The 25,410-nt window shown below is 41.7% G+C and overlaps 1 protein-coding gene across 2 annotated transcripts in view; it reads right to left on the bottom strand.

Moving 5' to 3' along the window:
* The window catches only part of LOC122410138 (uncharacterized), a 135,377-nt gene that overhangs the window by 108,938 nt on the left and 1,029 nt on the right, over positions 1 to 25,410 (bottom strand). For both annotated transcript variants that reach the window (XM_043418204.1, XM_043418205.1), the window contains exons 2-3: positions 24,234 to 24,590; positions 7,972 to 11,674 (exon numbers count right to left, since the gene is read on the bottom strand). In XM_043418204.1, the coding sequence (XP_043274139.1) occupies positions 7,972 to 11,568 (3,597 nt within the window). In that variant the 5' untranslated portion in view covers positions 11,569 to 11,674; positions 24,234 to 24,590. The remainder of the gene's footprint in view (positions 1 to 7,971; positions 11,675 to 24,233; positions 24,591 to 25,410) is intronic.

Raw genomic sequence — 25,410 nt, 5'->3', positions numbered from 1 at the left:
ACGAATTTTCCTGACAAAAAGCTGAAGATTTAGGTGAATAATTCACAATTGGACAATTCAATCGATTAAAGAGTAAAGTTTTCGAAATTTTCTTTCAACTCGAATGTACAAATAAACAATCATTCATTCCGGATGTGATTTTAGTCTTGATATCCTTGAAATGGTCACACCGGGGATCAAAAGACATTTTATTCTCAGCTTGGAGCTCCAAGAACTTTTGCAATTTTCCACGACCGGCTCGCTTTTATCCTCAACAAGATACACACGCTACAACGTGGTATTCTCCGCTTGGATCGTGCTTATTTTATTTCTACCTCAGACATTTCGAGCCCCCACCATTTTCTCGCATCCTTTCTGTACTTCTACTTGTTTTGCGTCGAAGTGTTTTTTTCTTTACGCTGTTTCGTGGTACGAAACGCGCTATAAAACTAGAAAGAAAAAGTCAACGGCAAGACCTGGATATGGCGAACGCGTGTCTTTTCCATCCCTCTTCGCACAGGGTCGGAGACCCCTGTTAAATATATTCACAAATACACATATATACACGCATGTATGATATTTTTTGTCGCTTCGGGCGAGCCGAGTATCTCGGAAAACGTGTCCGATAAAATTCTCTCCACAGTTTTATATTTATAATTTCACTCTGCTTTTACATAAACACAAATTCAAGAACATTCGTCCATACAAAAAAAGATAAAACGCATTTCATTCAATATAAATTTCAGAATGTTTTTTAATTTTTCAAGAGATGTAGGAATTACGTGCGAAAAATTCATCGGTTCTACGATCCACGGACTGTTTTCATTGGCAGATTAACCTGCAAGGACATTCCGAAGCAGGACAAATAATTTTCTATCGAGTCAGCTTCTCGGAAAATGTGAAAACGACGAATGAAAAAAATCGTTAATATATTCGCACAAAATTTCCATTTTCACTTTCAAATTACATGAAACCCATTGAACCTGCATGAGAGGAGGACCGAAAGAGCAGTTGAGCACCGTTCGTGCGCGCTCGTTAACCAAGATTATTCATCCTCTAGCACGAAAAAGGTTCAACCCATTTTGAAAATAAAACTAAAACACCGTAGTTGTACGAGCACAAGCAAACACGAATATTTACGTGCCACTGAATGAACTTATTTGCTGGCGCGAAATACAGTCTGCTTTATTCAACCCCTTTGTACATAATTCTCTCAACTTAATTGTATTCAGGCGTGTCGCGCATCGTGAATGAAAATGGAAACCCTTCAGTGGGCGTACTGTCAAAAAAAATGTCCTTAATATGGGATTATTCAGATAAAAAAAGCGTTTTTGAGCGCAGGTAACTGGGAGCAATAATTATGGCTTCGATTATTTCGAAAAAAAAACCCCATTCCACAAGATCCAGGCTTCTATGATTTCCCTGAATGATGAATAAGCCAAAAACAAATACGAGAAAATGGCTAGATTCCGTGCTCAGCATGATGGAGTGTAAGTATGCTTAGTAGAGTTCAAGCCCGTTTTCAAGAAACGTGATAAAGCGACGTTTTTTCCCGGAGGCTTTTCACATATAGGCTTGTACCTCTTCCGTTTCCTGGAGCTCAGTGTGCTCTCGTACTTCCGGCGAAATTTCATTTTCGCGTCCCTCTTTTCACGCTTTTCATATGTACACGCATGTGTCTATAGATATGTAGATGAAAAAGCCACTTCCCTCGTCTTCTTTTTTCCTCTCAAAGAGGAATATATAGATAAACATTATTTCACAGAACGTATTCGAAAGGAGTCTATCGTAACCCGGGGGGTCTCAGAAGAATTGGTGGGAAACAAAGTATCTCTAGGGGTCGACAAATATCGAAATAAATCAAGAAAATTTCAAGTATGATCGGCCACATTCAACTTAATTTTCACACAAACAAATAAACTTTTAGTTCCATCCTCAGTTGTCCGGCTGGCTACAACGGATCAGTCACTTTGATTCTCTAGCATTTGACGTCCAATATACACAGTGTCAGAGGATAAAAAATTCTTCGCAGTCTACGAGATTCTGCGGGAGTGAAAAACGAGGAAGAGAAGAACTAACCCCCTATTTTCGAGCCCTCGCTCTCTTGTCTCTTGTCTGGAAGTAAATCCTCCTTACGCGCGAACGAACCCCTTGATCAACCGAGTGGAAAACGTGCAAGCAACTTTCGTAAAGTCTCCCAAAATTACGATATATCGTACTTGTATTTATCGCGACATACCTTTCCGTTTAACCCACCCGAGCTTGCAAACCTTTTCGTAAATATTAAGACGTTTTACAACTTTGTGCCAAGTTTGTGAATAAACATAAAAATTTGTTCACCCTATCCATCGACGCGAGTCCAGCATCGCACGAAGCGAAAATTACTTTCCTCGAAGCTACGAAAAAATCGTTTTTTCGTAGCTCGTAAAAAGCTCTGAGATTAAATATAAAAATGGAAATGAATATCGTATTCAAAATACTTTGGGAATGAGCTGGCTAGTTATCGAAAATCGAAGTGCCATGTCCTTACAACTGCATGGGCTCCGATATCCCATGATATAAAGCAAGCTCGGCAAGCTCGATGTATACGTTTCCTCTGTTATCCTTTCACCTCCCTATTTTCCTTGTATTGTTTCCCTCTGAAAGCATTCTCCGTAGATATATGCGCGTATACGAGATACAGTGGCAAATTCAACAATTCTCTAACAGAAGCGAACCCTCTAGCCGGAGCCATGTAATATCCTCTCGCCAAAAGCTCTCTAGGATTTCGGTCATTTTGTCTCCCATCCTCAACCTTTTTCCTTCTATCCCCATGAACTTTATGTATGCACATTAAACAATTTTCGTCTATTTATCTATTTAATGTTTGTAGATTCTTGTTGATGTTGATATTCGAGTTTTGGAAAATTGAATTTGAATTTTGGTCCCCCACATGCGGTCTTGATAACTTCGAAGTAGCGAAGCACATTTTTTAATAACTTTCTTATCAGCGAATCGAGCCATGGAAAAAGAGAATCTCATTTCGTTTCGCTTAATCTCTCTTTCACCTCTCGTTACCTCTCGACTTTTTCCTCATTCCGTTCCCTCGCTCTCTCATCTCTTTTCTTTACAACTTTTCTTCGCTCGTTAAAAAATACTTTAGTGCTGTTCGTTTCGAGTACTTGGCAACTGAACGTTGCTTCACTTCGCGAGTGCCATTTACGACAGATTTTTACTACACACGACGATAACGAACGGACTGAGACTCGGATGCATGATGGTTTTACTGAACGCCTTTTTATTTTCATAAAGTAGGTAAAATCTTTGAGGATTTTAGATTTCTTGTTGTTTTTCACTAACGACATATTCAAATTCACAAATTTTCAGCACTTGTGCAAAGTACGATGTCACCAGTAGTTTTCGAGATAAAGGAAAAGTTTTCCCTTCACTCTTACCTATCAAGATGCTTCATATTTTTCAAAGCGCGTCAAAAATGTGTGATGATTACTGGGACATAAACATGGGATTAACAATAAATTTTTTGGGTGGGATGCAATCATCTTGAACGAGGCACTTCATATAATTAATATTAAAATTCACTTGGGGAATTCGTTTGATCCTACGATTATATTTCGTGTCTCGTTTGAAATGATTGACTCGTACATGTTAAGAGTAAATACATTTTTGACGGAGTAATTTATTTAATGACACATGATATTGTTCAATGTTATTTACGCAATTGTAATTAACAAACTCATTCTAATACGACTGAAGCAAAATTCGTTCTGTCTTCAGTAATCGGCTTATAAAAAATCGCAAAAATTTTCGATGTTCCTGACCAACTCGCACTGAACCTTGTTTGTATGCTGTGGACGTTGCCACGTGGCGAATACTCTGTGCAGAGAAATGATTCGCATCAATACCATTTTTAACAAGTGTTTTCTCAATCCACCTACTTATTGTCTGTGAAGACACTGCTTTATAAGGTTTTTTAACCACTACGAATAGGAAGCGTCTCGACAGGTAGGAGTGAAGGGAAAACTTTTCCTTAATCTCCAAAAATAATGGTGACATCGTACGAGAGACGGCGTACTACGAGTTTGTTATCTCGAACGAGACACGAAATATAATTTCAATTTTTCGCTGAGTATTCGCGGGCACTGCTTTTCCGGGAAACATTATTTTGCTTTTGTATCGCTCTGCAGTCGTTTTCTCATTAAAAATATGAACTACTGTCGATAAGCCGAGCCATTTATTAACAGATTTTCCAATAATTTTTGTCTGAGACCGTATTCAGTTTGGAGAGAGACACGAGCTGAGGATAGAGCGTGCTAAAAATCAGTTCACGCTGCGGTTCGCTTCAACTTTAATCTTAAAGCACAAACGTCTGAACACACACCTGTGGAAGTAAAATTAAAGTTGTTCTTCAAAGTTCAAAAAATAAGGCATGGGTCAATATACTTTCCTGGGCTTCAGCTCGCAGTTAGCGTACGTTGACATTTCCCGAAGGGTTTGACTCCACCCCGGGTTTTCGACCTTTTAAAGATCATCAAAGAAGCGATTGGTCAAAGGGATCCAGCTCGTACCTTGGCAACCGCATTCTTTCGCGTGCTCATATGCTTAGCTTTCCGTGATATTTGTCTAGCATTCTATACGAGCCGGAATCGTCGTTCGCGTGTTTTTCCTCTCCTTGCATTCCCATCATCCGGCTAGTGAAAAGAGAAGCAAAATTGTGGTTTCGAGCTTCCCTCTCTCATTCCCCCGTAACGATTTTTCCCTATGCCGTAACTCATTTTATTTTCCGACTTCAATCTAACCGAAGACTCCGCAGTTTCGAATCGTGTAACGAAATCCGGTTACAAAGGACTTTTCTGATTAACGAAAAGTCATTACGAGAAACTTCTCTTCCAAATTTTCGTTCATTCCGTGACGCTCTCGAGCAGTCGAAAAAAAAGCATGCTCCATAGACACTTCGGAGTGCGAAAAATATTGCGTCGAAAAGTGAAAAAAGGTGCTCGTAGAACGGCCATATTTTTCTCTGATGCATCGATACGTGGAAGCTCGTATACAGACCCTTTGTGCAAGCTCGTAGGGCCGTAACGGATTGTGAACGATTTTCACTTGACCCTCTACGACACCTGTCTCCCTTCGGCACAACATAGCGGAAAACACATACGATGCGTGCGCGGAAAGGTATACATCAATGTGACAAGAGTAGGGGACGGGGTTTCTGGGGTAAGGGCAGTGGGACGTGACAATTTCCGAGCTCGGAATACCGCCCGATTTGAGTTCATATCCGCAGAGTTGCAGTGTGACGTCGTCACAAACGTACACAGGGTGTCCGATTAATGATTTTTAATCGTCTAGCGCAGAGATTACTTGAGAGTTTAAAAATATAAAATTCTGAATGGGGAAGACCATTTTATTCTGAACTCAATGTGAGTTTGTTGACGTTACATTGCGATAATGGAATTCTTTCAGTGCCCGGGGGACCCAAATCTCTGGAAAACTCCAAAGTCGGGTCGATAGCCTCGAGATAAGTTGGCCAGTTCCGGGGCTGAAGCATCACTCGAGTAAAATGGAGGGTTAGGTAGTGCGGAGAGCGAAGACACATGCACACCCGAGCGGAGCTGTGCTTGAAGATGCTTGAAAGCACGAAAATTTCGAATGAAATACGGAGAAACATGGTGGATGTGGGTTGGGTGTTAATAATTTCTGATTTTCCGTGAGCTTTCTCGTTCCCCTGAGAGTGCGTCCCGCAGCATTTGCCGATAAAGCACTTGCGGAGTTTCGCTTCAGGTGAAAGCACGACCGGAGGGGGGAGTGGAAGGAGGGAAAGAGATAGTTGGAGAGAAGGAGAGCACGTGGTGTTGGCAACAGCAGCAGAGGGAATATTACATGCTATGGGTTTATTACGAGCCCAGGTTACGATTAACGTTGCGGGACATTAATTCACGGTTATTCTCCAACGTATATGATAATAACGCGGTATACGGTATTCTAATTCGCAGCCTGCACATACACACCACCGCACTCTAAATTATATCAAAGAGTTTCTTGGAATCGTAGCCTCGCGAGGTAGGATTTTCCTACCGAAACGGATCGTGGCAGCACTTTGATTGAAAATTATTTTTTTCCCCTCATTTCATTAGATCTTCAAAAAGGTATTTGGAAAATCTTCATTGTTATGGAAACAATCGGAAATTTGGACGGAATGAAAACTCACTCATTCCGCTCACCGCGGCGCCCTGTCGATGGAATATTAATTAAAGAAGTGAGGGCCAATCCGAAGCCCCGGGAGACAAAATCTACCGGATTCCATACTCCGTGTACTCGTACCAGCGCACTGGATTGGCCAATACTGTTACAACAATGATCCATTGGAGATAAACATGCTTCAGGAATGTTTCTACACCGAGGCCATGCTGGCTCACTAATTTATGCAAATTTGCCACAAATCATGGACATTCTGGATACGGAAGAATTGAAGCTGAGAGATCACTGCCCCATCCATCATGCGCGTCACCGGTTTCCACGTAGAACGTTGCATCCGGAACACATAGTTTTCGGATAAACAACGTTCGTGGTTGTGATCTGTTTACGGGGACGAGGGTACGAAGGCTTAAGCACAAGAAGGGCTTAAATTGTTGTCTCTCACCCTCCCTCTGCTCCGTATTTCTCGCTGTTGTTGTTAATACCGGTTTGGAGTAACGCTCCGGTGTCCCCGTGTTCTTGAGATTGGACGAAACCCGTCCTTGAGCCTAGTTCGCTCGATCGTATAAATTTACGAGCCCTCGACTGGTATCGATGGCCGCCGACGAGGACCCGCAGCATTCGCTTTAATAGAGGTCGCGCGAGAATAATACGAAGGGAGAAGGATCACCCGCCGTTATAACGAGGAGCCCATCAGGCGATGGAGGCTCCTCGGAATTTCCTTCATCTCGAGGCGATCGATGGATCCCAACAATTTGAAACCTCTTCCGGCCTTTTCGTAAGGACTCTCAGCCGTTACGTGGCGCGACGTGGTTTACCCCAGATATCTCGTTAAAGTTAGCTCGAAGACGTTTCATTTCGCAAATACAAAAGGAACGATTAGAATTTATCTGTGAATTTCGACGTGACGTCACGTTGAAGTTACCTTGAAAAACAGCATCCCCAGAACAGACGTTCCGGAAATAAAGTCAACCGAAATTCCTCAGGAGTTTTAGAAAACGCCCTTTTTGCTGGGCATCTTGAGAATAACCTCGTGCATGTTACCAATGAAAAAAATGTACAAATATAAACGGCAAGGAGGCAAAGATTCCTGACGTATGTTAGAGGCCATGCATATAGAAAAGAGTCCGGATAAGTTTTCGTGCAAGGCGAACCGGAGCCAGGAGAGCACTCGGGAAAGAGAAACGCACAGGTACTTAGGGCGCGTGTGCTACGATTTATAGCGTCTTTCTTGCGCGCGTTAAAGCATAGTACGAACAGCATACCTAATGCATGCTTCCCAGCGTGTTCGCGACTGAATCATAAATCGTTGTCTCTACTCCATCTCTCATGGCCAACGTGGACTATAGCACATCTCTCCACATTCGTCTTTCCTTTAGCACGCTTTTACTCCTTGCCTATATACAGCCCTTCATCTCCCGTGGAATTGTCTTCTTTTCGCCTATTTTTCCATGGCAAACTTTCCTCTTCGTTTTTTTCCAGTCTACCCGGGACTCTCGCATTCGTAACTTTTCGATCGTATTTCTCGCAATGCCCGCATCGCTCAGACACACGAGGGCGGCAACAAAGTCTTCGAAGGTCGAGAACAGCCGCGCGGCGAGTTTCCGTAACTCGACGTCATTATTCAGAGATGCGCACGGACAATAGTACGAAAGTGATGCAACGAACGAATGTGCAGTAAACAAATCCGAAAACTTGTCAAAAATTCTTATTCTCTTCAACAATGTTCTCGTCATTATCAAAGTTTGTTTTTCTAAAGTAAACTCACATCATTGTATTTTTTGGATACACGGTACTCACCAGTTTAACCGACTCGAAATCTCCCCGCTTCAGCAAATCCATTAATCTCTGCCTCTCCATTTCTTCTTTGGTCACATAAATTTTACACTCTTCTTTCTCTTTCGCGGCACAGTCATCGGCATGAATTTTGTCATAGTCGTCACTCAGTACGCTATTGAAGTTGAATGGCTTTGGTGATCTAAAGACATTCTGGAAATCTGGTTTTGGCAAATCTTGCTGAAACCGAAGATTTTTCACTAAAACTTCATTCACTATTGGCCTCAGTTCACTGCCATCGCTGTCTTGAGCAACCGACTTCTTTTCTTCTGCCCCAGAAATTTTCGGCTCTTGCGGCCACGGTGAGATCCTGGGCCCTGCGCTGTCGCGATGTGGATCTCCTTGATTTTGAGTTTGTGCTTCTGGATATTTTGCACTGCCACTCGTCAAATTTCTGTCCAACCGTAGCGTGCTCCGAGCCTCATAACTATCGATCAAAGATACTTTGAGCTTTGGGATGAGATCTGGTTCTTGATAAGTCGGTTCTGTGGTGACCTCCAGAATCATACCTTCGTGCATGTCCGGGTTGTACGCAGGCGCGTCGATCTTTTCTATTCGCTCGTCCAAATGGCTGGAAGCCTGTGTCGAGTTGGTGGGTTGAAAGGTTCCAAAGGTCTTGGCAGGTTCAACTATGGAGTCTTGATCCCAACATTTCGTGTGTATCGTCGGCATCCCTCTCTTTTCCAAGGACGAATCCTTGCTCGTACTTTTTGTGCTTGGATTCCTGCGTTGCACCATTAAACATTGGTCCAAACCAATTTCTGGGAATCTCGTAGTTTTCGGGCTTTCGATCATTTTATTTTCGTTGCCTAGTCTGTCGTGGAAATCGTCGAGGGTCCCATCGAACATCGTGTTATCGGTTAACCATGGTTGTTCTTTGATGATTTTCGTCGTGTCATTTTCACCGCTCTCCCCGTAAGCCGAGGCTCGAACCACCGGTTTCAAAACTGATTCAAGGTCGTTAGAATGAATAACTTGAGGTTGAAGGGTTCTCTCGTAAATCTTTTCAACCTGCTTTGGCGAGGCGTAATGAGACTTGGACGACTCGCAAGTGGCTCCTCGATTGTCGGAATTAGTAGAAAAAGTGGTGTGTTCATTGAACTGGTGATGAGGCGAAAAAATTCTTTTGCTTGGCCTGAAACTGGAGCAAGGCTCATCCGTCACTTGACGTTCGTCGGTCGGGGCTTCTTCTGTCCTATCGCGCCTACTTTGGTCCCTCCTCGGAGGAGCTGGAGGCCTTCGAGGCTCGATCCCAGCTGAATTTCCCTGAAGAAACTTCGATTTCGGTGTTTTCGAGTCGCCGCGGCCACGGATACCAGGCAGTCCGGTATTGAAGGTGGAATTCTCAGTCATCGAGTCACCAGAATTTGGCACCAAGTCCTTCGTGCCTTCGGTACCTGATCTGCAGCTTAATGGACATTTAGCAATATTTGTCTCTTGCGTCTGGAGGATATCTCGCTGCTTTTCAATGGTCTCTAAGAACTCGGGTTGTTGGTGCGTCGAGTTGATCGATTCTTCAGCGGATTTACAAACTTGCTCGGTCGGATCTCCGTGCACTCGTGGCTCTCGACTGGCAACGAGCAAGCGCCTACTTTCTCCGACCTTATTTGGCGAGGTCACGTTGTTCTGCTGCTTTTGCTGCTGATCCGCTCTAGAGAGTTGGCCCTTTGATACGAGCTGGTTGTGGTGTTGGTGGTGGTGCGAGCCACTTCTCGTTCTTGAATTGCCCGTGGTGGATTGCTGATCTTCCTTAAGCAGCGCACCGGTATTACGGCCGGAGGCTATCGCGTTGTTCCGTTCTTGGCTTCGAGCACGCTTGAAAGAAGCCGCGCGTCCATTCGCCAAGATCCCTGGCGAGACTGTCGTTCCACCGTTGCACGATGCTTGCTCCGTTCTCGTCTTGCCAAAACCACCGCTCGTATTTCTCGCTTCAACAGCACCGAATCTCGAGCACTGTAACGAATTCTTTTCATGCTGCAACGTGACCGCGGCTGAAGGGACTGTCACGTTCATTGTTTCGTTCGCCGTCGTCGTATTACGGTCGCTCGAAACTTCGCGTCTCCTGACGCTAGCTGGACCCCTCTGAGGTATTTTAGAATTTCCGGAAATTGACTCACCGGGCCTGGCGTTACTTCCGTGTCCGACGAATCCGTAATCGGTCGGATGTCTTGATCTGTTCCGACCTGCCAGATAATCTTTGTAAGTTCCTCTACTAGCGTTGATGGTTGCAACGTTCTTTGGTCTTTCGAGTTTACGTTCGGAGCGCACGACCTCGGTGCGATTGATGTCATCGTAGCTGGCTGTACCGTTCAGCTTGTCACTGCCATTCTCATCGGTCGATCTAGATCTTGCATCGTTTCTAGACCTTCGTAGATTCTTCGACTCGGCACTGCTGCTCGATCTCACCAAAGCAACGGCGGGTCTCCCGGAGTCACGTTTGCCACTGTTGGCACCTGCGAAGTTTTGGGCTTGGGTTTGATTGAGCCATTCGTCAACGCGTTTTTGTACCTCACCCTTGCGCAATAAAACTTCTGGCGGTTGCTTCATTACCGTGAGATTCTCCATGGCGCATCGGTTCTCGCTCGTCACCCCGGAAGTGGCATCTTGTTTCGATCCTCTCGCGTGGTCCTCGTTCCCAGAGTTGAGCAGCTTGTTGCCGCTCTCCTTCGTCGTATTAACGCTACTGGCAGGGTTACTTTGTCTGTCTCGTGACCTCTGACGAACTTGAGTCTGCTGATTAACCTTGAAGATTGGATCGAGTTTCTCGCTCATGTTTTTCGCCCGTTGATCGTGATGCGGCTGTCCTTCGCGTTCCTTGCAGACGTCCTCCTCTCTAGCGACCGTCTCTTTGGACCTTTCCAGCTGGGTGTGCTGTTGTTGCTGTTGTTGTCGCTTTCGTTGATCCATAACGACCTCGAAGTTGGTCACGCTTATGCTGCCAGAATCGCTCAGATCGGAGGACCTTCCGTAATCGAGATCTTCGTACTCGTCCAGTATATTGTTCACCGACTGTGTGTCTATGGAACTCGTGCTCTTGGATTTGTGGTATCGAGAAATCGCCCCTTCCGATTCATCACTGCTCGAGTATCCGTTGTTGCCGATGTTCTGCAGAGCTTCCCGGCGTTCCTTACGCGAACCACTCGCACCTCCCAATGCTGTTTTTCGGTACCGAGACAATGCGTTCTCGTAGCGTTGAAGGGGACTGTCATCCTCAATGGCACTTTGATCTTTGGCTAGGAGTCGCCTCGGCCCAGCAGCGCTCGTTCGACGAACACTATTTTGAGGATACTCCTGACTCAATTTTTCTACCGGAACGGAGCTCTGGGTTCCAATATTTTTGTGCAATGGACCACGGTAACCCGGACCAGAGTTTGTTCGCAACTGATATTGTTGCTGAGGAGTTTGATGGTTCGCGTACATCAATTCTTCTCTGGCCAATATTTTCGAACGTCCGAATCGCGGTTGCGCATTGATCACCGGGGGGTGGCCGTCGCCATCAGGATGGGGAGTCGCGCCACTGTTCCCTGAAGACAACGCCTTGAATACAACTTCTTCGCTCATCGTGGCTTTTCTTTTATTTTCTTTCGCAAGGATTCACATCTTGTATCAGATCAACTATCTGATTTCATATTCTTCTATTCCGGCCATCAAGGATCCTCGCCGTCGTCTGTAACACAAAAAAATATCGTCAACCATCTTCCGATCGATACTGACGTTCCTGAAAAAATTCGGACAAATGGGGAATTGCGTGATATTGAATAAAGCCCTGGAGAGAGGTCTTCGCCGTGGCTATTTTCGAACCCGCAACCGGTACTTGGGATCTCCCCAGGGATTTCCGGATCGTCGATCGAATGTGAACATGTAGATGTCACGTTTTCCGGCTCATGAAGTCGTACGACTTCCGGTATATAGACGAAACGAGACATACGTTCGTTGTAAATTAATTCGGGACCTTTTTTTCCTGGCTGTGCCGTGGTAGCCAGACCCAAACTCACGCGGGCTCGAGTTCGTGAGCCGAATATGGTAGAACAATGCCGTTGAGAGCCTGCACGGAATTCGATAACGGAAACTCCCTGCTCATCTCTCTTCCCCCGATTACCGTTTTCGGCCGACAACAAAAACGCGATATGAAAATTTACGAAATCGCCATCGTCTACCGCGCATAAACTGTTTACTCCGCTCACCGGAATTATAAATATTTTCATTTCACTTCGTTAATAACAAATGAAAACAAATGGCCTTCTCTGCCTAGATATTATTCAGATATCCGAGGATTTCAAGCCTCAAAACGTTGATTAAAACGGTATTCAAAAATTTCAATTGCGTTGAAAATATTTTGTGTTATTTCCTGAATAATTTCAATAATCGATAAAACATATATTTTGATAACAATTATCAACAGAAATGGAGATCTTTATCGTTGTTGTGACTAATAAAACTCGAGCTATAAATATTCAAATAGTAAAGTTCACTCGTTCGTTATGACACCTTAATTTAATCTCGATCGAGAATTCTAATAATTATTGCATCTGCAATTCCATAATATCATCGTTCGATCTGATTTTCTGGTCAATCTCGTGTCGCTCATTCCTCATACATAAATAATTCGCAAATAATAAACTTTGTTTTAATACTAAAACCATTTTAGTCCCACATTATCTCTGACCTCTCGATAATATTTTGATCTCGAGAAGAGAGTCGAGCGTGAATGAAGGCTTTTTCAACGAGAAATAATAACTCGATAATAAATTGAACGAAATTGAATTAATAGCAGGACGTTGATAGGACAAGACCTCGCTTGACCCTCAAACGATTCCCACGCAAGCTGTCAAGCGTGATGATTCTCGATTGCTTCTTGCTTTTGCGGTTTTTTCTTGCCTCACTCCATGTGCACTGACTTGAATTCCACTTTTGGATTCTTTCATGTGCGTGAAATTCTGACGCGTGTCTCAGCCGTATAATTGCAAATGGATTTTAATGGTGAGCCTCCTTGAAGACTATTACGTGGCTTGAAAAAACTTCAAATGTGAATCGAGCCACTGTTACTTATGAAATCCGTATACCAATTAAAGCGAATGTGAATAAATTGATTGTAAATCAGCTGAGCAAATAATAATAATAATCAATCGATGCGACGCAAGCGATGAATTCATAGAACCCTCAATTAATGAATCATCGCTCCCCTTTTTTTCACCGCGGGTTTCGTCTTCTCCCAATTTAGTGGCACGCTTCACTTTCGCCCCAGTGAAATTGTCGTTCCCGATTACAAGTAATGCGAATCGGTGGAGCGTGTTCTTCTCTGTGTGAAATATACTCTATGGTTGTTCCTCTCTTATTATGTAGATGAAGCGGCCTTGTGGAATTAATGAATGAACAGAGAGCGCATCAGCCTACGCACAGTGTTGGAATCAAGGCTACTCGTAGCGAGGGCAGAAAAAAGAAGCGATTTACCAGGTTTCTTCGCTTTCAGCGAACAAATTTCTCAACACTATAAAATCGAAAAAAAACTATGCTCCCACTTTTCTACTTATCTCGATCACTGGACAACGAAATCGAATGAATTTCTCTGCGTACTAGTTTGAAAAATAAACGAGCTTTAATATTCAGGGGGTCACTAACCCGAAGCAGAGGGCGCAGGGATTCGATCGACCGCTTGATTATTAATCGGCGTGATCAAAGTCGTTCGTGCTCGGTACCATAGAGCGAATAACGCTCGAGATTCGAGTACGGAGGTTCGCGCGTAAATAGCTTTCGAATCTACGATTACAAGCACCGCTGCATGTATTACGATTGCCATATACAGGACGTCAAAAAAGTAACACTCGGAATATCGCCGACATTGTTGGAGACTCCAGAACTCCGTTGAGTGATCGACGCCTGAACTGGCACATTCGGAACCCCGGTAACGGCGCATCGCCGACAGAAACAGCTCAAGCCTTTCAATTTTTCAATCTTTTAATCCACTCAGTAAACTTCAGGCCCGACTTTAATGACACTTCGTACATGGAGATTATGCATGCGTTTCACTGATGTGCAGCTAACCTCGTGCGAGTATTAAAGAACATTACGCGCTTGGCCGTTGCATCGAGCGACGTGGGTACGTCTATATACACAGCGTGTGCGCGGGCGAGGAAAATGATTTGCATTTCGCTCCGATCAAACCGACCTGTACACAATACGCGCCGACATATATACAGTAATAGTTGGACACCGAGATGCAGCAACTCTCGCGTACAAATACGACTGGTTTCCTACGCAGACTCTTTCAAATTGTTCGGGATTGCACCAGAGATGCTGCGCGCACGCATAAGTCGACATCGAACGAAGCATCGGACAACCTACACCTTCGTGAAATATGCCTCGTCGATTGTTACTTTCATCGTGTCAAATATATTTTCAATGAAAATCGTTTGATCTATCGCGCGATGGAGGAATATAAAGTCGAGCCGAGCGCTATTGTTGTCGTCGCGTTAAGAGGTCTACCCTAATTAGAGGGGTAAAAAAACGACGATTTTCACGAATTTTTTTGACCGGTATAAATTATAAATGTGGATGTAAAAAGTGTTAGGCGTAAATATACACTCTAAAAATAGACAAAAATTTTGTTTATTTTTATTTTACTCAGTTTTCGTACAGAAAAATGGAGAAGACAGGTCCAAAAAGAGATGGGTGTGTGCTGTTGATAAAATCTCTGGAATTGATTGGGGAAAAAAATGGTTTTAGATTCAGTGGATAAATGGCTATAGCGCGTATCGCATGATTTTTAATTTTTTCAAAAATGACTAAATGGCGGCCATTTATCAAAAAAGTACGAAAAAGCACGTCTTTTATCGTCGTTTTTTGCAAAATAAAATAGCTCCACTCAAAATTTTGAAATTCGTATGATATGCTACGGTCATGAAGAGCATGTGGTGAAATTTTGGTAAGGATCGGTTGAGTAGTTTCGGAGATTTTATCAGCGAGCCGTCCAAAAATACAATTTTGAGAAAAACGTGTTTAAACAAAAGCATGAGCGCGCTCAGACAGCCAAGTAAACGTCGCTCAAAAGTGCACTTAGACTGCTCACATCTTCATGAAAAAAATGAATTTTTCGAAAATTCTAATTAGAGCAGAGCGAGCAACGATCAAGTTGATCGTTGCACCCGGAAAAGAAAGATTTATCTTCGTTTTTATAAAAAATTTTAGCCCCCTTCATTACTGTAACTACCCTAGCTGCTCTGTTTTTCAATAGTTTTTATATAAACAAAGATTCTACGACTTCGAAGAATCCCTTGGAGTTTAATGAGTCCGAAAATGATCGTGTTCATTCATCAACATTGAACAAGATTACTGGAATCGTGAATAAATATTATTCGATAAATAATTGTGAAAAACAGTCTAATGCTGTAGCCCGCTGGCGGTATTATAATCAAAGCTTACACTATACGAATTTCATCCTGACAGCGCGAAAAGTATTATGAGGGTGGTTGTTGCACCACATTTGCCAACTCGCTTCCGGGCCACCGGCAGCTTCTCCAGGCGTGATAATATAAATTGCCCGTACATGCTGCTCTTTTGCGATATCCGTTTACTTTTCTTTCGTTTTTTCTTTCTCACTACACACACACACGCACAGGTATATATGCGCGTCTATACGTGCTTATGTTTTTCTTCGAACCCCTTGCAGCTACAAGGGTATCTGTTTCATCTCCCACATCCGCCTTCCAAGTGCAACAGCATCTCTTCTCCCGCAACTTACTTACAATACAAATGCAGTAATTTCACCTGAGTATACCGGAAATACGAATAAGCGATGCAGCTCCCTCGTGCCGGGGCCCCAGGGGTTAGTTTCCCATCATCTATAATCCAGATTTCAATCCGGATTTAATTGACCGCTCTGAGCCTCCTTCCCGGTGATACGATATTGATTTTTTTTCGAACTAACGATATTAACAGAAATTATAGCCCCAGACGTGATCGACACTGAGAAACTTTATGCTCGCCATAAATTTACATATCCGAAGGTGTGAGCGTTTGTGGGTGGCACAATGTGTAGAATTAAAAAATCCCCTTTCGATAAGACCAGTCAAAATGTGACGAAATTCAAACGTACTGAATCGAAAATCAATTTTTTCGAATTTCGCACACGTTTCGAAATAATCAAATTTTCTCTATTCAACGACGCTTTGATATCACGGACATTTTGCATTATTTATTCAATCCACTCTTTGCGGTGCATCATACACGCTTTACCCTAGTACAAGTCCGGAATGAAGTGAGAGAATTATTAAGCAATTTCGTCGTAGCCTCATCGGTCACTGTTGAGATCAGATGTCCGCGGACCCGGAGAAGTTTTAATACAGTTGCGGGATCAAATAATTCACGACGAATAAGTAGGCTACGAGTCGTGGTCGCGACTGGAGGCGAATAATTTTGTTTACGAATGTACTTTTTTCCATTTCCCCAGTTGTCACTAAGCATTACAGATTGTCTCGGCGGAGAGTGAAAAATACGAATTTTGTGCGTGTATTACGAAGCACAGACGCATGAATTTGCTTAGCTTATATCGCGAAGAATATGAAACGCGAATATATTCACCGGTAGCAGGTGTTGAGGGGCTTCCAAACGCTACGCTCTCCACGAGTTTGTACTGTTATTTCTGAACATTACGAGTCTGGAGGCTACGAACTGATGACATTTTTTTAAGCCTCGTGTTGAGCATATTTTATTTATATCATCGCGTTTATAGCTGGCTGTATACATATAAAAATGGATGAATATTTAGTACAGTTGGTCGATTGTACGTGGGTGGACTGACGGTGGCAAGATACTTTTCGATAAAAAATCCATTTGAATGTACAAATTTTATGAGCTATTTATTCATCAACGAGATATTTTGGGGGAAAAAAAACGTCGTTTCGCAAAGTCTCGATTGTTGCTACGAAATTCGACGTTTTTCAAGGACTGCCCAGCCAATAAATTTCTCTCCCATTCGTGGATAATGAATTCTGACTTATCGAATGTAGTATATCGTTATTGAGAGATTTATTTTCATTGAATAATCTTTTTCTTCCCAATTTATACCCTCTTTGTACGGTTTATCATTCTAAAGAGGAGACAACCAGCGAAGGATGAGGATACTCGATGTAGTTGAAACTCCGAGGCTTCCGAGAACGGATCTCGGCTCCGCGGAATGCAGGAGGATGCGAGAGAGAACTAAATATGTGCACGCTTATATACACGTACATACGTATATAGAGATGTATCTGGACAGGCCATTTCAGGGCCGCCAGAGAGACCGAGAAACTTCCCAAAAGACGTTTTGCAAGGGATTCCTTATACTTACATATATATACAAGCGTATACAAAGGGGATCCTCGCTTCAGTATTCGTGGTTACCGTAGTCTTACGTAGAGGTTCTGAAACGTTGGTAGTGGGGGTTGTCGAGCGTGGAAAGTAATATTTCACTTGGATAAGAAAACTAGATAGGTGAGGAGTGGAATGGTGAGGAAAACATATTCAAAAATAATCTTCACTCTTTCTCTGGAGTACGAAAGGTGGTGCAACCAAACAGGGTCCAATTTTCATGCTTATTTTCGCTCGAGCGATTTTTATCTCTGTTTTGATAACATTGCTACGAATTTTGGACGTTACATCAGTTGGTGATTAAGGCATAAGTTGCGTATGAAAACAGTGGCGCAGTGATATTAAAATTCGTAATCCTGGCGCAGCCACTAAATGAGAATTATAATATTCTGAGGCTTGGAGAGTGAATATTTTCCTTTGAAACCTAACTAGCTCGAAGCGGTTGGGAAACCGAAGCACCAGGAGTACGATCATTTTACGTCGAGAGTATTTCCAATTGCAAACATTACTGCGATGTAATTGGTGGCTGCATGCTCATTTGGGGGAACGGATTTAATTAATTGTTATGTGATCGTGCACTCGGTGGTTATTCACTCGAGTAAATAAATTAATTAATTAATTTGGCTTCTTAATTGACAATAATAATTAAAATCATCCCATCGCCTGTCGAAAGAGCGAAAAAGTTTACTTATATTACGTTCGAATATTTCGTGAGTGATTGTTTGGTGAAGCGAATATTAAGGGGGTTGTTGGTTGTGAAAAAATAAATTCAAATTCATCCAAACCTGAACCACTTCATGGTGGATTTTACGTTTATTGTCAGTTGGGGGTTCTGCAAATTGGCTTCACAATTATTTATCAATGTAAATAATAAAAAAAGAGTATTCTCGATTCATCAATTGTTAAAAAATGTGTTTTCGTAGACTTTTTGACTTACTAACGTGAATGGTGAGAATTTTGATATAAAAAAAAACTATTTCTGTGCCGCAAAGAAGCAACAACCCCAAAGAAAACGTAACGTACTCGAATTCTAAGATCCATGTATTCTCGGCAGTGGTAAAGCGAGAGCGAGGGTTCTCCTTTTTTGCTCCCTTGGTCAGAAACCGCCACGTGGGGCCGAAAGTTTTGTGGGGCCCGAGGCACACATGTAGCCCCTGCTCGTAGTCGGCCGCCGCGTGTCTCCCTCTTGCTATTTTATTTTCTTTCGTTTCTTCACTTTTTGTCTTCCTGAACTTAAATTCGTGCCCTCGGCCGAGGACAGACTTCGCGTGAGTGAAAGAGAAAGAAAGTGAAAGGCAAGAACTCGGCAACAAAGCGTGAACGAAAAGAAAAAGAAAAAGTTGGAGCAAAAAAGGTCCAAAGGATTTCCTAAGGCTCTTTATGGTCATGAAAGAACAAGAATTTGACTTTCTTCGTGCCTCTACGTTTTTGCATCGTTGATTCACAAAAATAAAACACTCGGACCAGAATTTCAAGTACGTTGAACCTTTGGAGTCAATTTTTTATTTCCACCCGAATGTCCAACTCCGTACTTATTTCTAATTGCTACACCACGGAGTACCTTTAAATATACAGTTAGAAATAATCGCTGTACAGCCTAAACACGAGGCTCATCATCATTCTGATGTAAAAATATTAAGTAGAAAGCAACAACGCGCGAAGCATAAAGAAATTTTCACATTCGATCTTATTTTGCTGATATTGATATTTTTCATTTGAGAAAAATGAATAAATTCATGGAGCCTTTCAGCAATGATAATTGTCATCTTAATAATTTTTTTTAACTCTGAGATATATAACTGACGAAAATGTACTTTAGGTATAAATATTCGAAGCGTGACAACGAGAGAGTTTTCCCTCGTGGGATTAACTGCTCTCGTCGCGTATGAAATTCCAACCCAACTCTCTGTCTCTCCGGCTCTTTATCAGAGCCTAAAGGTGTGTCAAGCTGCAGGCTATACAGCAGACAGTTTACACGAGATTAAGCTGTCGAGCATGGCGTTAGGTATATCGTTTACGTCGCGAAACTGTGAGCTCTACGCTGAGCTCCAATTTTGAGACACTCCGGACAGTATTGTGCAATGTGTATCCGTTAAACTTGGTTAGTCTACGCCAGAGCTTTTCTTTGATCTGTCTCAAAGGTACATTCCAATTTGAATGTCACTCAAAACTCTCTTTCGTTTCTACTCCAATTTCTCAAGTTTTATCTACGTATTGAAGTGCACAACAAATTTCTACTGCTTCCAAGCGAAAGATAAGAAACTCGATAAAACGGATGAACCTGGTGTGAGAACTTTGGATATTTTTTTTATCAACGACTATGGGAAGAGTCACAATCGAAAGATTTTAAATTAAGGTAGTTTGTGCATGAAACGATTTTCTTAAGAAAGTCTTGAAATTTACACAGAGTTTAAATGGGCAGTCGACTGACACGCATATCAAATTTCAAAAGTCTTATTGGTTATTGAGATAAACGCGGTTAAATATGAAGAAAAATACACAGATTTATAGGGACTATGCGTAAAAAATTGTTTATCTTTCCGTACAACGAGTGAACGCTTCTTACAAAGTTTATGAAAAAGTACACAATAACAATGAAGTATGTAATGAAAATTTTGGAAAAAATTCGAGACTATTGTCTCACTAGTAATAAAAATATATTACGTTAAAGATTGAATAACTAAATTGGTAGTGAGCACTCGTATAACTCCACATTCGCTTATTTCGGGCTGTTGTTTCTTCTTGACTTGGGCTATTCCTGTCCTCTCTTTTTATTAATACTTTTTTCTTGATGCATTTCCCTCTGCGCTCTCTAATGCAAATTTTGACATAAAAAACTATAGTATTTTCGCCAGGGACGAATGAAATTTCGGGTTCGATTAGTGATGGATCCCCGTTCAATTAGTGGCTTGTAATTTCATTCGCCAAAAGATAAGTTGAAAAAATTTATTTACAATTTCGAATTAATAACTCTGGCGTCAATTTACAGCGATTATATCTTCAATTAGGAAGTATAAAAATCGATCCATTTTAGACACCTACAAAATGCGATTCTTCGGGCGATTCTTCTACCTTAAATAGATGTTTTTTGCAGTTGAATTTGACGAGTTTCAAAGATTCAGTAGTTTGGTTTTGAAAATGAGTTAAAAAATCAATCCCACAGTGAACCAACTGTTTGCGTATTCGATTGTAATGGAGAAAACTGGTAGCTCACATTTTTAAATGAAAATTTTAGTACCTCTGCTCGCATATATCCGGACATCAGTAAATCGCGTTTTAATTCGCGGAGTTTTCAATGAAACAAAAAAAAGTTGTCATTCCAATTAAAACCAAAGATAGTTCGGACGCTGTGAAACCCTTCATCACGCATGCACGTAGCCCTGAAAGTGTCAGTAATAAGATCCGACTGAGTCATTAATTTTGAAACCGCACTCGCACACCTGCCACACGCGTTATATTCCATCGTTCTTGCCTCGACGATGATGGTTGTCACGCACGTCCTTGAAATTGTTGCGAGAAAAGGAGCTAAAATAACAACAAAGTGAGGAATAAAAAATTTCACGATCTCTCTATGCAACGCGGGCGAGGAACACCGTTGGAAATATTATACGAGATGAAAAATGAAACAACGCGCAACGAAAGGAATGTCTGGCATGGCACGAAAAAAAGAAAAACGAAATAACAGGAATTCACCCTCCGAATGCAAGTCATACGGGATACGTACACGAAATACATTTTGCAAAAAAAAAAAATATGAACGAAACTAGGGAGAAACGGAACGGCCGAATTAATTACATTTCAATGTTGGTTTTTCATGATATTTCATTTAAAATATTTTTTTTCTAAAATACATTATATCTCTAAAGATTCGCTGAAGAATCGGTGAATTCCGCTGGAAACCCTCGGAATAACCGCGTAGTACTCGGTTACCGTACTTCAATAGTGATTTTTTATATCATTTTCTCCCCGTGCAGTAAAATAAGGAAGCAAAAGAGATTGAACAGGGTCTTTGTATCTCGAAGCTCATTAATCACAACTTGTTGGCTCATTACCCGCCACTTTACTTAAAATCTCGTACAACTTGTAGAACAGCACGTAGAATGCTCATAAACGGGTAAATTAATTACCCGCGGCTCCTCGTCCTCGATTATTAACAGTCGATCAAATGTCTTGGGCACCGATGCAGGAAAGCACTTTTTTTTCAATCGACTCGAATTTCCACTATCTTTGGCAACTTAACTTTCAAATCTTTACAGCTGTTCCTCAAAGGGGGAAAATACTCCCACCGATATTTTTCGTTCAGAAAATATTGACCGAAAATTGCGGCTAACTGGCACTCCTTTGATCGACAAGTGTGAGACAAAAAATGTCAGAATAGGTTGAAAACGCAAGGGGAATTGGGCATTCTTAAATGTCAATTGATCGTCGGTCGTTGGGATTCGATTCAGCAGAAAATTGAGCCGGATTTTCCGGCTCGATGAAAATCGATCTCACGTCTGTGTTTTACCGTTTGTAAACAAAACTACGCGGTTCACCGTGGATTACGTGATCTGGCAAGAGAGAAGCGACTTTGATATGTTTAGCGTTTGTATGTATACGTTCGAAACCACCCCCAATGGCACCATTTTTTCCCTTTGATCCTCTGACTGTACACGGAAATTGGATATGGTCGTTACCAGCTTAGCATATCTCTTTGCCTGTTTGTCCGTATATCTGTCTTTCCTTTTTCCTTTTTCTCTCCCTCTTTCCCTCTCCTTTTTCCCCTTTCTGTAACGTATCTGTTTCATTTGCCAGATTCCCTTCTGTTCCCTTTCGTTTCCATTCTCTATCTAGACTTTTGTTCCCTCTAACTCGTTTTCTCTTGTCGTTCGAACAGCGCTTGACGGAGTTCTGTAACCTCTCAAAATTTAGCCACGTGAGGGGAGAGACCAGTGGTGTAAACTATATGAATTTCACAAGCAGACAGTTGTTTTCATCCTCCAATTAAAATTATTACTCGACGACTAAAACTGGACAACGACGAGTTACACTGAATGTGATTTCCAAACGTTTACACATTTCTTCAGGTGCTTTGTACCTTTTCGACTTGAATTTCATCCAATATTACCGCGTAGAAATACTCGAGAAATGAATTTTTAGACCAAATCATATAAAAACTAACAATTTTCTATTAGCGGACACAGAACGAATGAAAATTGACGCGCGTCTCTTCTTCTCCTCATCGAATTACTTCAAACCCAAATTCCCGAATTCTCGTTTTTAGAGTTTCAATCTTTCATCTGAGAATGAAAAACAGATACTTTGTAAAAAAAAAATAAGAAGAAGAACAAATAGATTTCTGTAGACTCATAGAAACGCAAGAAGTATCCCATGTCATCCGCCGATAGAGCAAGAAAGAAAGAAGTGTAGAGTACAACAAGTGCATTCATTCGATGCTACGGAGAGCGAGCTATCGGAACTGCAGCATCAGAGATCCACGATTCTTGCGGCTCTTCGTCTCACAGCTGCATTGTACGGAGCTTTCAATTCATTTCTTTTTTTGTCTTTCCCCTTCTCCGCGTATAGCCTGCTTCTTTATTAACACCACGCTCTTGTTCTGACTCTCGTTCGTCGGGAATATTCGAGATCACGAACTTTGAACGTCATTTGAACGCGCATACACGAGAAAGAAGGAGAGAGACGAGTCCACGATATCGTTATAATTGTCCGTCCAATCTGCCGATTGTACAACCCACTGCGGCGCAAACATGAATAAAAAGAAAAAAATTCACTGAAAAAAATGGTTTTGTACGAGCGCTGTACACGCGAGCGATTGCCATTCAACGCATACTACCAACACTCGTGACTAATTTCAATTGCATGAGCCTCCTGTATGAATACGCCTCAGCATTCAAACTCATTTTGACATTCCTACACACCTCTCACCGACACACGTCTCTCCTATATTCAATTTGTACTTTATCCGTCGATTCCGATAAATCTCCGCGATCAAATAACCATTTCGTTACCGAAGGCCTCGACTAATTTTTGAATCCTTCGAAAAATTTAATCGAGATTAACTTATCCTAACAGCATGCTTCGCGTCTCTCGAATGAAATGTCATTCGACGCTGTGTTTCATTCAATCAATTGCTATTTCGAATTCCAACGAAATTCTCTGACTTGGAAGCGTGAATAAAATTTTTATATTTTCTCGCAAGCGCATGCGATATTCCGTTCAACGCAGTTTACATATTTCCTAACGGAATATATTTCGTTCTTTCGACACAAATTCATTCGATTTATTTGAAATTCCAGAAACTCGCATTTTCAATTCCAAAGAAGAGCAAAATCAAACTCAACATATTTCGCTCTAAATGTAACATCGAAGAATGAAAAGTATTCACAAAAATATCATTTAAAATGCCAGACCACTGAAAATCGCATTGAGTGAAAGCTTTATTAACGACCACAGCAAATTTCCAATTTTCCATTAAAATAATTACCTCGCGAAGTAGCACGGAAATGAATGAGCGAATATAAAGAACGCGGAGAGACAGGAAGTTGCCTGATGCATTGAAACATCCGACCGCGTATAAATGTGCCCCCGTCTATTTATACGCCTGTCAAAGTATGCTGATAAAAATAATAGTGATAAAGGAGACGCCGGTGCGTCAAGCTCGCCTTGTCTCGAGATATTCTTTCGAAAATTCAACCAGATGTCTGTTCTTTCATTCGATGCCTCTATACATTGGCTTCTACATCATTATTTCCATTCTTAGGACATTCGTCAATGCAGTCGTTCGACCCAAAGAAAATTTGTAGCATTCTCGTATTCTAAATAGATATTTAATTGGGAAAATCAATAACAATACAAATAATAGTAACCGTGACAATAAATACCTGTTTTGTTTTCTATGCTCCACTAGGTAAATCCGTAGGAATAATTAATCCAGAGATCATTCGATATCGCACTGAGCACAATTTGATGAAATATTTTCACGATATAACAATGAGAACTTCACTCGCGATATTTAACTGCACGTTTATCGTGATGGCAATAAATTCATCTTCACTCGGGAATATAACACGCACGTCACAAGATGAAATCGTCGACACGGATGATCAAATCTTCGCTATTCATCGAGTTTCACAACCGCCTGTACGATGTTATTGTTCACGACTCATCTCACACCGACAATTCACGACTGGTTGTTCGACACTGTACGTTCAAGTGAATGCTGCCGCTGCTGTATATAACTGTACGAACGGACAGTTAAAGTGTATAAATAAATATATATTTATATGAATGGAATGAAATTCGAGCGCTCTCGGTACAAGAACGCTGAATTCCCGAACGAATCCGAACCTTTCTACCAGCCTCTCGCGGTCGTCGTTGACTGCTATTTTGAAAAAGGCGGCGCATATTCCAAAAGTTTTTAAATGCAATTTTACTCAAGATTTTGTGAGTATTTATCGTTTCATTTGAAGCTACATTCGCGAGAATGAAACGTAAATAAAAATAACGTGCGATCTCGGATCTCAATTTATTCGTAATTCCCCCTCGAAGAGTCATTAACAGTGGAATGTTGATAAAAAGTGTCGGTTCAGAATAAAAAAAAAAAAAAATTAAAAAAAAAAAACCTAGTTACACGGATTAAAGTCGTTCTTTCATCGTTATTTTTGTAGATATTCTCAGGCGTTCCCGCGCTAACTCACAACACGATTAATCACGCGTTCTCGCCCACGTACTTTTTCTTCGTCCCGAAATAATTTTCGGTGCAAAAAAATGGCAGATATTTCAATGCGCACGAACAGCATGAGAAAAAATTTGAGTCGAAAATAATTTTGTGAAACGTGGAGCAGGTCGATCATAACGTTGAAAAAACAAATGTTCTTTCTCAGTTTTCCTTTTAAATTGAAGTTACACGTAGATCATTGAAACCGTAATATATTCGATGAAGGTTTTTCTCGAGAGTACTTTATTCATCGAGGGAACATCGTTTATGTCGAGGAAAAATGTGGGAATGGAATGTCGCTCGATGTTGCGGGCGACGCGCAGAAGTTAAAAGAAACGATA

Source organism: Venturia canescens, chromosome 4, assembly GCF_019457755.1.
Source record: "Venturia canescens isolate UGA chromosome 4, ASM1945775v1, whole genome shotgun sequence".
NCBI classification, from domain to species: domain Eukaryota; kingdom Metazoa; phylum Arthropoda; class Insecta; order Hymenoptera; family Ichneumonidae; genus Venturia; species Venturia canescens.
Note: the sequence above shows the minus strand (reverse complement) of the source record. Positions and strands in the feature narration are given on the sequence as shown.